This window comes from Coloeus monedula (assembly GCF_965178545.1).
Source record: "Coloeus monedula genome assembly, chromosome: 11".
NCBI lineage: Eukaryota > Metazoa > Chordata > Aves > Passeriformes > Corvidae > Coloeus > Coloeus monedula.
The window spans coordinates 5,453,171-5,468,259 of NC_138791.1; the positions used below are offsets into that span (position 1 = coordinate 5,453,171).

Genomic DNA, 15,089 nt, shown 5'->3' on the forward strand with positions numbered 1-15,089 from the left:
CAATTGGAATGATATGCATAAATATCTAAAGCTTTGTTTACCAAATGTTAATAAATAACCCAATGAGAGAAGTGGGATTAAGCATTAGGCATTTGGGAAAAATCAGATGCTGAAATTTGAATTAGTATAATCTACAGAATACTGTAAGAAAATCTGTTAAAGAATTTACAGAATATTTCAGCAATGTCTCTTCTATGTAATAGCTCCAAACAGAAATTCACAGCCATTTCTGTACTGGCAACTGAGATTAATCTCCACCCCAGACTCACTTTTTCCCCAAATGAAAACTGTCATCTTTCTGATACTTCCTTAAAGGCTTTCCCTGGCTCAAATTTACTGCATCTATAACAGAGCTTGCAGTCTGTGAAAGCCATTTAAGCTCAATTTCAAAAGTACCCCTGTAATCCTCCATGTCACTCACGTACCCGATTTAGGTATCGTTGTTTGACATGTATCCTGTCTAGTCTAGCAACTTCCCATTACATGGGTTCCTATTCATCTTCACCTGGCTGAAACCAGGTCCAAGCTCCCAGGTCTTGCATCTTGCACACTCAGTGTGCACCCAGCCTGCAGGTGCAGGGCCATTTTCCTGTGCATGTTATCTTGACAGTGTTCATTCTCTCTTAAACTTTTTAGTTGGTTCAGTTCACCCATTAATGAAACACAGACCTTGAGGACTAGGGCTTAAATGCTCAGTGATAACAAAACATTCTATTTTCTGGTTTTCCTGCAGTCAGTGTTATGAGGTGCTCAGGCACGGGAGGGACACGGGAGAGCTCCAGGAGCTCCTTTTTCAACCAGCCTGGAGTTTTTTTTTTTTTAACCAATTCTCTGCTCCATCCAGAGGGACGGGATGGCTCTGTGGAGCAGCCGTGGCTCTGCGGGGGCTCATGGCAGGTGGGGTGTGGTGGCACAGCCGTGTCCCTGTCGCCAGCCTTTCCGCGGGCTCAGTGCAGGGATGTCACGGAGCAGCACGCCAGGAACTCGCCTCACGCGGCGTTGGCGACGGGACAGCGCCGTCCCGGGCGGGCTCCCTCAGCCGCGCTGCCCACTCTCAACATGGCCGCCGCGCCCGCTTCCAAAATGGCCGCCGCGGCGCCGCGCCCGCGCCGTAAAGCTGCGCGCCGTGCGCTCCATGGCCGCGGCTGCTCCGGGCATCTCTATGGCAGCGGGCGCTGCCCGGGCCCGGCGGCAGGAGGATGCCCCTGGCTGCCTACTGCTTCCTGAGGGCCGTGGGCAAGGGCAGCTACGGGGAGGTGAGCCTGGCGCGGCACCGCCAGGACCGCAAGCAGGTAGCGAGGGGCTGGGCCGCGGCGTACGGGCACGGCTCGGCGTGAGGGGGATGGCCGGGCTGGGTTGGGCTGGGGTGCCGTGGCGTCTGCTTGGGCTGTGACCGGCACCCGGCTGTGGCCCGGCTTTGGCTGGTGGCCCTGAGCCATCCTGGGCATGACCAGGGACGTGGCATCCTGTCAGGGTGGGGCTGTGACCATCACCAGGTGTTGGCTGCAGCCACCTGAGCTGCTGTTTCTGTTCTCTTCCTTTGTCTATAAGAACTTTTATTAAAGGTGTGGAGAAGACTTCCCGGGAAGGTTTTGGTTGTGTCAGAGTAGAAGCACAAGCATTTTTGCTGGAAAACTGAAATAATCTGTCTTGTCAGGCCGCAGCAGAGGTGTTTGATAGGGAGTGTGAGGGGCAAAGGAACGGGGATGGAGAACATCCACAGAGCAGTGCCACAGGAACCTTGTGTGTGAGGCTTATGCCCGGGATTTTACTGCAGATGATGGGAGAATGTTTGTTCCCAGCAGGGATCAGAGAGTTTGTCCTTCCCGGATGAGAGCAGTTCCCTGGTTGGAATCCCAAGGTGAATCCCCATGACCTGTGGCTTGGGTAGCAGTGATGGCAGGACCTGTTCCCTCCAGGCTGTCACCACGGTGCATAGTCCAATGTCCTCAAAGAGTTGCTAACCTCATCCTAAAAGTAAACAGTGCATTGAGGTCACTTTCACTTGGATACAGGTCCTTGGATTTCATTGTCGTGCTGCTGGTCATTAACACTGCTGGGAGCCTTGCTTTCTATTTGTGGTTGCACCATAAATATTTGGTGCAGTTTACTGTGTTTTATCTTTTGCCAACTTTTACGAATTTTCTTCTGTAGCACGATGACCAGGATTTTTTGTTGTGCCTTTGGCACAGTGCCACATGTTCTGTGAAAGAAACTGTGTCTTATTAAAGCATATTTGCTGTTAACTGAGTGCTGGATTTTTTGTGGCGAAGGTCAAGTGGCTTTAAGTGTTTAACACGAAATGGGATTCGTACACAATTTGCTATCAAATAGGGTGGAAGAGCATTGCAATAGACTTCTGTAGAGAATCTTGCCAGAAAAACGGGCTCATTAAACTAAATATAATCGATGCCAAGTTTAAATTAAGGCTGATATATGTGCTTTTTCCATTTTGGTAGTGTATTGTCTAAAAGATGCTGATATAAGCTTAAATGGTTTCCATGCCCAAAGATAGAATTGTAATTGACTTGTCACACAGAACACAGTAGTTGCAGCATTTCTATTTTATTTTAAAGTCAGGTGATGCTGTACACAATTAGCTTTGTGATATTCCTCCTGGAAGCTTTGCATCATTACAGATTATATCCAGCAGGCTTCTGAAGCACAAAGTCAAGAGGTGCTGTGGATTTTCTGGGTAATTGGTTCCCTTGGTATATAGGGGCATCTCCTCAGCACTAATTAAATATACTGGGCTAATTAGTAGGCCCAGCCTGGAGAGCAGACACTGAACCACCTCTGAGGATGCTAAAATTCAGCAAGTAAAAATACTTTAAAAGTTTTGATCTAAAACCTCTCTGATAAGAGCAGGGTTGAGTGTAACCATGACATGATTTTTCTGTGGAAAGCTGATGCCTTAAAGTGATTCCTACAAAATTTACATCAGGATAGGGCCAGGTCAGACCTAAATATTGGTGTTGTGGGTGGTGAAATGGATTTTATTGTCTCAGCTTCAGCTTCATGAATATTTTTGCTGAAACCTGAAATTCCTTAGAATTACATTTAATGTAGTACATAATAAGGAAGTAGATAACTTTTGTATGTAGCTTTGAAAAGTTCTTGACCCATCTTAATAAAGAATAAAAGAAATTTAGGAATGAGCATAAGGCCTTTTGTCTCTTTCAGATGACTTTTATCATTTGTTTGAATATGACTACATACTTTCCTTATGTATATTCAAGGTTACTATTGATGTGGCCTATTTGAGAGTAACTGTGGTGCACAAACAGGTTTAAGGTTGAAAAGATGAATGACAGACACACTTAAAATGAGAGTGGGGAAAAAAAAAGATAAATGTGAACATTAATCAGAAGAAAGCAAAACACCACAAAATTCCTGAGCAGAGTTGTATTCAGGTGGATGAATGGAACACACCTATTCCATTTTATTGGTGTAAGGATAGAAAAGAAGAAATTTTGCATAACTTTTAGCCATACTGCAGCCTCTGTGTAGAATAACGAGTGGAGATACCAAATACTGCATTTGCTCTGGGGAATGCTTCCCTAGGGCTTCTGCAGTTACTTTCATCTCTTACCATACCCCTTGCCATGTCTTTTACAGTATGTCATCAAAAAGTTAAACCTTAGAAGTGCTTCCAGGCGTGAGAAGAGAGCAGCAGAACAAGAGGCACAGCTTCTGTCCCAGCTGAGACACCCCAACATCGTCACCTACAGAGAGTCCTGGCAGGGGGACGATGGCCACCTCTACATTGTGATGGGCTTCTGCGAGGGAGGAGACCTCTACCACAAACTCAAAGAGCAGAAGGGGAAACTCTTGCCTGAGAATCAGGTGGTGGAGTGGTTTGTCCAGATTGCCATGGCCCTGCAGGTACAATGAAGTGTAATTTTGTCACCTTCAGATATAAACTTAATTTGGTTTATTTATGCATTTAAAAATTCCAGCTAAACTGCAGCCTTTGGATTCCTGTTTGGCTGGGTTAGCATCTAAATACAATGGTTTTTAGTACATGAAAAATGGGTCATTGCAGTCAAATCAACTGTTTTAAGTAAGAAATTGCTGACTTATTTTATGTCCATGCCTCTGTAGCACAGTAGACAGTGGTTGCTTTTGGGGTGTTTGCAGCTCTTGTCTGAAGTGCTTCTCTGGTTTGAAAGTTTAGATTAAATTTACAAATGGTAGTTTTGGAAAAAAAAATATTGTTTCAGAAGCATTTTGTGTTCAGTCTTTTTACTGCTGTTTTTAATGGTAAATTTAGACTATTAATTCATCATTTCTATTAAGCCTTATCCTCCTATTTTAAAATTGTAATTGAGGGTTATCAAACTTTAAAGGTAATTGTTACAGCAATGAAGACCAGATATAAATGTTAACACTAAAGAATAAGAAATTGGACAGAAAATTCTATCCTAAAGTTGGCAGCTGTGATCAAACATACGCAAGTCTATGATACTGCCTGTTCTTGTTTATTATGACTAATTTTCTCCCCTGTTTACACAAAACTCACATTATAATTTCCTCTGAAATTTTATACTTTGAACTAAGATTGTCAAGAAATGAAAGCGGCAGAAAGTGAGTTACAGTCTTAACTTTGCATTTTTATTTTCTCTTTTCTGCTGATTTACAAGAGTCATGCAGGGAGATTTGTTTAAAGCAGTGCCAGGTTTTGGGCCCCTGCCTGTATCAGTCACTTTTAATGTTATTTCAGCAATACTGTATTAGCAGGACACTCCTGACCTTGAGAGTGATTTATGTGTTTCTTCTGCTTTTGTGTTTTACCTCTTTCACTTGTGTAATGAAATTTTACTTTTTGGTGTAAAAGAACCAATTAGGAGTTAATTAACCAAATTTACATGTTGGTTTTTTTCCTCTAGTATTTACATGAAAAGCACATTCTGCACAGAGATCTTAAAACTCAGAATATTTTCCTGACACGAACAAATATAATCAAAGTGGGAGACCTGGGAATAGCCAGAGTCTTGGAAAACCAGTATGACATGGCCAGCACTCTCATAGGCACCCCGTACTACATGAGCCCTGAACTCTTTTCTAACAAACCCTACAACTACAAGGTACAGTATGAAAATGTCATTTCTCTTTTCTTAGGCACCTTATTTTATTTGTCTGAGAACAATACAATCTTATCTGTGGTTTTTGGTTTCTTACTGCTTCCAAGTCTTTTTAATCTTCCCAAAGACCGAACAAGAAAAATAGGAGAGAGATTTGTAGGAATGTTTATTTCTGGAACTGTGTTTGGGAATTCATAGCATGTGATGAGTTATCACAGCCAAGGTGTTCAGCAGGCTGCCTGTACCTCTCACAGCGGGAGAGATATGGAATGGGAACAGAATATCAGTCTGTGTTAGAGAGATGCACTTTCTAAATTTATTATATGCCAGTCAGGAGGTTTTACACTCAAAAGTTTATATTAGAAATAGCAGCAGCATTAAAAAACAAAAAAAGGAAAAGGAAATTTCTAAGGAGATGAATAAACGGTGGTACTGTGAATTTAAAATATGAAAGAATAAAGCAAACATGTTCAGCTCTTGCTGTAAACCACACACAACTTAAATACGAGTGTCTGCAATGAGCAAGAGCTGAGGGGAAACTTCTTCCAATGAAAAATCAAGAATTTTCATTTACAGTCAGGGCTGATATTGTACTAAAAACGGAAACAAGCAACTCCCCTTCCCTGAAAATAGCTAATTTCTACACTTCCTTTTGGAAAAAAATTGGGGATATTTGTAAGAAAATAGTTCACTTGATCAAAATTAAAAATAGAAGAGTGAGACTGAAGCCAAAGGTTTGCGTTGGAATTTGGGCTTAATTAGCTTAGTGCCATTAAAAGCCTCTTTGAAAGCAGGTGACTAAGTCCAAAGGTAAAACTTGTTCAACTAATAAGAAGTTCCCAAACATTTTCTCTTCCCCTTTTTTCAGTCTGATGTTTGGGCCTTGGGCTGCTGTGTTTATGAGATGGCTACACTGAAACACGCCTTCAATGCCAAGGACATGAACTCCTTGGCTTATCGAATTATTGAAGGGAAGGTAAAAACTCCTGAAATTTTTTATATGTGCTTGGATTTTCTATCTAGAAATTGAGATTATGTTTTCTAATTAGAAATATTGAATGGAGTTAAAAATACTTAAATGTAACATACATCATCATATGTAAGACTGTTGTTTCGTGGTGGTGTATGAAGTGATACCAGACCAAGGGAGTTGTTCCTTTGTAGATATGGCTAGAGTGTGTTGTTACCTCTTCATGTAAAGAATATACTGATTAGTTTTCAAAGTTCTGAGATGACCTTCTTAATTTGCTTCTGGTTTTGCATAAACATTGCATAAAAACAAAATTAATGTGTGATGCCATTTTCCTGTTATGTAAGATTAGCTTATTTAAGTGTCTTCTTGCTTTGGCATATAATGAAGTTAATATGGATTTATTTTATATAAATTTCTAAGCCTATTTACAGAACTTTTACTGTTCATATTAATAAAATTAGGAACAGGTCTTAGACACACACTTGGAATTTCAATATTTTGTTTAACATGAAGTAGTTGGGTAACTTTCAGCATTTGAACAATGAGTCTACTTTTTATGCAGAGTATGTAACTGACCATAATGGTCACACATAAACATTCTAGCAGTAGCCCCTGTTGATAAATATATTAAATAATATCAGGTTTCCCTTTCCTTTCACAGCTGCCACCCATGCCAAAGGATTACAGCCCACAGCTGGTAGAAATAATACAAACTATGCTCAGTAAAAAACCTGAGGAACGACCTAGTGTGAAAAGCATCCTGCGACAGCCCTATATCAAACAACAGATTTCTTTGTTTTTGGAAGCCACAAAGGCGTAAGACATTTTCATTTGAGTGATTCTGTGCAAAATATTCATGTTATTGTTGTCTTTTTTTTTTTTTTTTAAACTTTCCCTGGGTTTTGTAGCAGGATAAAAAAAATCTTGTTATGTGCAGCTACAAAGCATATGAACATGAGTTTATTTGAACTCTTTGAGAAATGTGAGGAATTAGAGTGGAAAGTAGTTTTTTCTGCAAATGCAGGATAAAACTGTGCAGTGCTTAGGAATACAGAATTGGTAGAAAAGACACACCTTTCCATATGGTTCTTGAGGCCATTTATCGTCTGGGAATTGAAAAACCAAGTTCCTTTTGATATACACTGATAATAATTGCTTTTCTTAGGTTTAGTCAGTTGTTTTACTGCTTCCAGGTAGAACTGACCTTGGTGCTCTGCAGAACAAGTGTCTGTTGCTGGCAGAGTCTGAATCGTGTTTTTAAGCTCCTTTTCTAGAATTGAAAATGAGGGTGTTATGCACAGTCTGTCGAAAAAGCACAGTATCTGATATGCTTTGTATGAGACCTCTTTAGTGGAGTGGATTTTTTTTTAATTAGTATAATCTAAAGAAATATCTTAAGACCTTGTAGATGGTGATTGAATGAGCAACTTTCGTTTTCTTTACAGGAAAGCTGCTAGAAATCATAAGAAAACAGTGAATTCTAAACCTAAAGACCCTTGTTCTGTCATCTCAGCAAAGAATGAATCTCACAGCAGGAATGTTACACACCAAAACCACTCCTCTGAGCCAGCCAGGAAATACAAAGTTGTAAGATATGGGGTTTTTTACCTTAAAAAAGAAAAGCTAACAAAATGCAAATCCCTCTTGCTTTTTCTGGATAAAAACCTGAGTTTTATAAGAAGTGCCTTGAGCATTCCTGAGAACATTAGGTCTGAATCCCAGCAATGTGTAAAATTCATATTAGGGAAGGAATTGTTTTTAGATAAGAGTGGAAGTAATTAAACAGCTGTGGATCAGTGAAGCTAATTGCAAGATCTGTGAGATGTTAACTAAACAACACCTGGTTTTATGTGAATGACTCTTGGAGTATTTGGGGTCAAATAATTTTTCAAGTATTTCATGACAAGTGGTAATAGGTTTTTCCAATCAAAACCATATATTTAAAAACTAATTATAGTCACAACCAAAGTTGTTTATTGTTGAAATTCTTTCCAGTGGTTAGAACAAACCTTTTATAATGGTTAATCCTGTGCATGTTTTTTTGTTTTCTGTAATAAGTCTGCTGTTCTGGGTTTGAGCTTTCAGTGTTGAAATACTGAATATACGTGGTAGAGTACATCTTTAAAACTCTTGGTGCCTGTTCCTCCCTTAGGGAAGAGCCAAGTGAGTACAACTTTTCTTTTATGGTCTTGGTGAAAAGTAGGTGTACTCCATGTGTGTAAACCAATATCTGACACAGGTCATTTGCAAATCTGTATCTCTTTTAAAATGTGGATTTTTGACTTTTTTGAGGCTCCTAATCTGTTATTAATCATAACTTCCGTTCAGTTTATGTGCTCTGGTATGTTCCTGATTTTCCTTTGGTGCTTAGAGAATTCTTTCATATGTGTGTAAAACTCAGAGGATAATGACTTTTTTTGTTTTAATGCTAGGATGAAGAAGATTGCATCAGCAAATGTAAAGCCACCAAATTTTGTCCCTCAGAGAAACCAGCTGTTGAGTTGGAAAGAAAACCAAGCAAAAATGATCTGAACAGCTTGGGAGACTTCATAGCCACAGTCAGTGGAGTGAACATTGATATCTCCCTATCTGAAAGGATGAAGCATGGAAGTGAGAAGTGTGGCTGTGAGTGTATCCCAGAGAATAATAAAGCAAAACATCTACATATTCCAGACCATTCTAAAACAACATCTAATAACCCACCAGTTAAGGAAGATAGACAACAGCAAAGAGCAAAACAGGCTTTTAAAGCTGCAAGTGTTGAGTTTAAGCCGTCTTCTGTTGATTCTGTAGAAGATGATGACAACACTTTGAAACTCCTGGAGCCTGTGTCAAAAGACCAAAAGCAACCTGACCTGGTAGTGCATTTATGTTTATTTGAAGTAGACTTAACCAGTGCTGAGCTCTTAAAATTTAGAGAGCTGCTGCACATGTTTTTCTGTTAAAGTAGGATGCTGCTGATGCAATTATTGAGATTCTTAAGTAGTTAGGAGCCTTGGTTTCAGATTTGCAAATATAGTGAAATAGTTTTGGGATTGCATCTATTTAGATGATTACAATTCTGGTTTTATGGAGGAAAATATTTGCTTTTCCAGCTGAGAACAGACAGGGTAAGAATAATCTTGTAACTTTTGTTCTATGTAGTAAATAGGCCTGAATAATCTTGTTTTGGGTAGGGGACTAATTGGTGGTGATTGTCTTTTTGCTGCATTTTGGTCTACCATGAGAGTTTTAATGAGAAATCATTATTTATTGTAGAGCTTGGATTCTACTGACAAGCTGCTAGAACCCTTAGTTCCTGTTGTAATTCAAGTAAGTGTCCTTCTTTGAAGGTTTAGCTACTAAAGATGCTGGGGCAGCAGGTATTTTATCTGTCTATCAAGTAGGACTTTATTGTGGTTATACCTGTGCTATGTTAAGGTGGTTGCTGTCCAAATAGTAAAGTGGCCTGTTTTGATTTTTTTTTTTTAAGTGTGTGTGTAGATCTGGAAATGACATGCCTGCATTTTTTTTTTGGAATGCTTTTGCTTATTAGGATGATGTCAGTCATGGAGCTTCAGGAGATGCTCAGGGAAAAATGACCTTCCACTTGCAGCCTCACAGCTCTGTCAGTGAACCCTCTCTCTCACAGCAGCAGCAGAAGAGAGAGCTTGCTGAAGGCTGCTCAGAGAAGGTGCAGATACTAGAAAAATACCTCTCCTCTTTCCTTTAAGACTCCTGTGTTTTTCTTCTTTAAACGTGGGACCTATTTTCTAAAAAATGGTGGGTGTTTTAATGCTGTTCTTGTTTCATGTGTGTCTGTATAACTTCATCAGTAACAAATGCAGATCGCTGAAGGTGGCTGTTAGAAGCAGCCTGAGTAAATCTGAAAATCCTAATAACCCTCACAGGGATGAGGTGGGTGTGCCAGATGGGCTGTGCCTTTGCTGGGCTGCAGTCTTTCCTAGGAAATTCCATCAGGATTTCTCACTGTGACTACAAGTTAGTACCTCTGTGGATAAGGCTACTTGTGGTGGGTAGTAGTTTAGCAGTGCTTTAGAACAGATGTGTAAGGGCTGCCCTGAGCTTCTGAGTGCAAACTATAGGAAGAAAATCTTGGCATGCACATAGGATAGAACTCCTGTCAAGTCTTCCACACTGAGCAGGGAGGTTTATTTGGGAAAGGCACTGGCTACACAAGGCTAGAGAAGAGGGTGATTGGTGATTGATAACCTTTCTCTTTGGGTTTTGCTATTTGGGAGTGGGGACGGTTGTTGCAAAGGCATTGGCTGAAAAATAGTCTGGGAGAAAGGAGAAAAGATGTAGGGATGGAGAGAAAGGAAATGGATGCAAGCAGAGATGTGGAGAAGGAAGGATCAAGCTGGGAGATGTGAAGAGGTTACAATAGGATTCAAACTCTCTGGCATCCAGGTTTACCATGCAGGAATGTCTTCTAGATTGCAGAGTACTTGAACTTTTAATTAAAAAAAAAAAAAAAAAAAAAAAAAAAAAAAAAATTTCTTGCTCACTTCTCTGTCAAGTTCAGAGCAGTTTCTCCTCGGCCTCTACCTGATGTGACCCCAAAGACAGCCCAGAGGGGTGCAGGGCACCCTGAGCCTGCAGATAGTGCCAAACCCAGTCAAGCAGCCATTCCAAAGGTTAGTGATGAATACTGTCTGCTTGTTTTTGTCTCATTCCTTCTGAGCAGTTCATTCCATGAGTGGGTGCATAGTGAGTAAAGAAATGTGTAGTAGCTTCCTACCTCATGAAAGCCCTGTCAAGCACCTGCTCAGTGTGGCATGAGCCTCACTGAGCCTTGAAGGTCAGAAGCCCGTTTTCTAGAGTTCAGATTGGTCTCATTGAAGACAGCTTTGTAATAAATAATTAAGCATTAAATAATAGCTCTTTATCCCATGCCACTTGAAAAGGATTTTTTTGCTTAATAGGTAATTAGATAACAAAAGCCATAATGGTGATGGCAAATTAATATCAAATTATCTTCCTTTGAAGGAGCGGCCCTTGTCAGCAAGAGAACGGAGGAGGCTGAAACAGTCTCGGGAGATGCTTCCCTCTGGTAATTTTTATGTTTACATGTTAGTATTTTATATATAAATAGGCTAATAACTTCTTTGTGAAGAAATGGTAACTTCTTGTCTGTTCTTCACTGCCATCCTCAGAAAGATGCATTAAGGGTCTAGTTCTGTGTTAAATAAAAATTTCTGTTAACATGTTTGTATTCTTCTGCTTCTTAGTTATGTTCAGTTGTGTCCTCTGTTGATAACTTGTCTTTGAAATGTACATGAAACGTAGAATACTCACTTCCAGACAGAAGCTTCAATGTTTTCTCTTAGCAGAATACCTCCCTGCCTGTCTTCTGCCAGGTGATAGACTTTTTCTTGCATGAGCATGAAACTAATTCAGAATACAATTGAGCTTAATTGTAAATATTGTCAAAATGTCATCCTTCCAGTGGTTCCAGCAAGACAATTATTAAATGGTGCAGTAGTTGAAGTGAAATCACTTGTGGAAAATTGTGTTAAAGTTCCTCAGTCCTCATCAGATCCCAGTATTTCTCAGGTAAACTTTGTCAAAAGTATTTCTTCCATGTAAGAACAATAATTTATGCCATACTGCTGAATTACTTTCAGTTATTAGCATTTTTGTCATTTATTCCCTCTTCCCTTAGAGAAAGAAAGAAGCCTGTTGCTTGTCTGATGATGAGTTAAGCTCTTCCACAAGCTCTACAGACAAGTCTGATGGTGATTCCAAGGAGAGGTAAGGATTTTGTTTAATACTGTGCAAGAATTTTCACTGCTATACTGGACTTAGACTTGGAGTGGAAAAAAAATGGCTTTCACACTTTATCTCTGTGTAGTGAGTGATTGAAGAAGTATGTGATGCATAAAGGAAAACAGCTCCATTGAACTACTGTCTCTCTGTGACTATACGCTTCCCATGCTGAACTTTCTGGGCCATGTGATTGTGTACTTCTGGTTTTTGTGAACTGTAGCTTCCCAGGAAACCAATCTTCCAGCACCAAAGGACATCTGCTGTCAAGATGCATTAAAAGCACAAGTTAAAAGGTGCCAGTGTGCTTCCTTTCCACTGTAAATGAGGCTGAATGTATTTCTGATTTTTGTCAGTGTAAGCAGCTTTCAAAAGATGCAATTTGTTGCATTACCAAAGTCAGCAGTAGCCAGTAGGATTGTGGAGTTTTGTGGTGACCGGGCTCTGAGCCTTTGTTAGATGAAATAGTACTGATGTTGCTATTGATAAAACTGCACTACAACAAGTAATTTAACATGGAACACTTACTAGGACCTCACTAAACTTACTAAAAATCCTTGGAATGCAGGGTGGAAGTTGCATTATGATGGTGACTGAATTATTTCTTCCTTCTCTCCTAGGAAAAGCAACGTGAATGAAATGAATGACTTGGTGCAGCTGATGACATGGACACTGAAAATGGACTCCAAGGAGAACTCTGAGTGCTGTGTAACCTCGACCCCAGCCCCAGAGTTTAAATTAAATAGGAAATACCGAGATACTTTGATTTTGCATGGAAAATCACCAGATGAATCAGAGGAATTAAAAATGGAAGAGATTCCTTCAGGTCTGTTGCTCTAGGATTCTGTGGTAATACTTCGAGTCATCCTGTATTCTTCTGCAGAGTATGAAAATTGTCTGTACTGAAAGTAATTACTACTGCACTGATTTTTTGATTGTATTCTATTTTTAACAGGTATGTTATCTGTCCCCTGCAAGATTAGGAGAATGGTTGAAATCCTGAGATCTGATGTGGTGCAAGGATTGGGAGTGAAACTTCTTGAGAAGGTGTACAGAATCATGGAAGAAGACGATGAAGCGAAAAGAGAGGTGAATGTCTTTCATAATTAAATTGTTTATTTATAAACCTAGATAAATGAGCAGGGTCTTTACCCTATTGAGATAGGTAAACCTTGATTCCAAAAAGTCCTTATGTAGTCAGGGGCAGGCAAGGGCCTAAGTATATTGTAATTTTCACTCTTAAATTTGATTCTAGATATAGACTATGTTCAACTTCTTCAGAAACCATCAGAGCCTTAGAATTGTAGCATGGTCCCTGAGTTTGGGAAAGATGCAAGGGATGCACATTATTTTACTCTGTGCTGTTTCCCAGTAATAACATCTTCTGTCTCTCAAATTTTTGCTTTCACGTTACTTGCCTCATGCCCCTTATGTCCAAAGTAAGAAATAGTTTAACATCAATCCCCAATAGAGGTGAATGAGCAATACCTCCAGCTCCTTTGATTCAAAACTTGGTTACACTTACCCATACAGTATTTGATTTGTAACCTATGAAGATTTTACATTTTAAATTTTTGGGTGGGATTTGGAAGTCTCTTGCTTTTAGACAACAATGACTTTCATTTTTCTTCTCTCCCATCTACATTGCCAAGCTTCACATGCTGATTTCAGCTGAGTGCTTTGGTATTTTTTGTTAACATTTTGACAACTCCTGCTTTTTTTTCAGTGTCAGTAATGTTGTGGGTTTTGTTTTGTGTGTCTGAACAGCTGCAGTTGCGGGAGCACATGGGAGAGAAGTACGTGAGTTACAGTGCGAAGGCTCGGCACCTGAAATTTCTTGAAGAAAATGTGAAGCTCTGACCAGAATCTTTTCCTTGGAGAAAAGAACTGTTTTCTAGCTCCTTTGATAGACTGGACCAGCTTAAAAAGCACGTTTATCCGCTGATCTCCTTTGCTGGAATAAGGAGGTGAACTTGCAGAAAACAGTTTGTAGTAGTATTTTTCATGTTAAAATGTGAACCAGGCTATCACTTTCTCAGAAGAGAAACTGTTTAGTTTAGTTTTTATTCTCTTAATGAAACTTTCAAAAGCTTTTCATAGATGCAAGTAGGGGTGGATACCAAGTTTTGTATACTAAGGAGTGTCAGAAAAGATTGTGTTCTGGTTTGAATTTACCATAGCAAAAGGTTTTTGGTATGGTCTCATACTAAATACAGTAACAAAATCTCTGCCAAGGCTCTGGTGTGATAAGCTAGAAGCTATTACATCAGATAGTTGTGAAAATTTAGCATGAAGAGACAATTACTAATTTTTGTAGAACTTAAGATCCTCAGGTTCTATAAATTGCCAAGTCCAAGTGCTGAAGGGGGCATCTGTACTGCTTGTAAGGAGACACTTTGCTCTTGTGTTTTGTTGCTGAGGCAGTCACCAAGGTGGGGGAAAGTTATTTGGTAACTGGGTAAAATAAGTCTGAAAATGTTTGAAAGGAATGCAGCCATGGTTACCGTGGTCCCAGCTAGAACAATCCCTTTGCCTTACAAATACTAATTCCTTTTAGGAATGAAAGTGCCCAAGACAAAGACAAAACTCCTATTTCTCTTTGTTTGCATCCAGAGTATCTCACTACAGCCCCAAGGCATTGTTGTGTACCATCCCTACAGAAAACACGTGTTTTTTTAAATAATAAAGAAGTCAAAGGGAACGAATTTGTAAAATAAAATTATAAATGAACAACCTCTCTCTTTTCCTGCCTGTAGCTGAAATACTGTAACCTCCAGCACCTGTGAGGGAGGTTACTGACATGACAGTAGAAAAAAAAATACCAAACCTATGGATCTTACATGCTCAAGTTACAATGTTTCAAGAGCTGTATTGTTACTTGCTCTTCCCAGGGAAATTTATTCTAAACAAAAACTGCCCCTCTGCAGTCTCCTATCCTAGAACAGTTATTTTCAGAACTGTGGGGTATGTACCATTTCACAGTATTTGTTACAACCTGGCACTAGTGCCAGCTTGTTTTACACATAGTTGGACAGCTGTTTATTATCTTTTAGGCTATGGCAACAGCTTAACTAGAATTCATTTGATTCACTGTGTTCCTTTTTAGTGAAATACTTGAGGTGTGACCTCCAGTAGCCTTCTGAAATAATTCCCCTCATCCCTGTGTTCCCAGTGACTTCCCAGCAACTGAAACTCCAGACCTAATTTCAAGCCTTCATGCTCCCTGCAGAGCTTGGTTGTACTCATGGTAGTATACAAAGTACTAA

General features: G+C 39.8%; 1 protein-coding gene across 1 annotated transcript; it reads left to right on the plus strand.

Moving 5' to 3' along the window:
* The first annotated feature begins 1,176 nt into the window (after window positions 1–1,176).
* NEK4 (NIMA related kinase 4) lies at window positions 1,177–14,980 on the plus strand. Its single transcript, XM_082289017.1, has 16 exons — window positions 1,177–1,292; window positions 3,619–3,885; window positions 4,890–5,087; window positions 5,953–6,060; window positions 6,719–6,873; window positions 7,503–7,644; window positions 8,490–8,915; window positions 9,316–9,369; window positions 9,593–9,730; window positions 10,578–10,694; window positions 11,047–11,110; window positions 11,507–11,613; window positions 11,723–11,811; window positions 12,444–12,649; window positions 12,779–12,912; window positions 13,591–14,980. Exons 1-16 carry the CDS (start codon window positions 1,200–1,202, stop codon window positions 13,681–13,683), a joined length of 2,391 nt encoding a protein of 796 aa, XP_082145143.1. The 5' UTR covers window positions 1,177–1,199; the 3' UTR covers window positions 13,684–14,980.
* The last annotated feature ends 109 nt before the right edge of the window (window positions 14,981–15,089 follow it).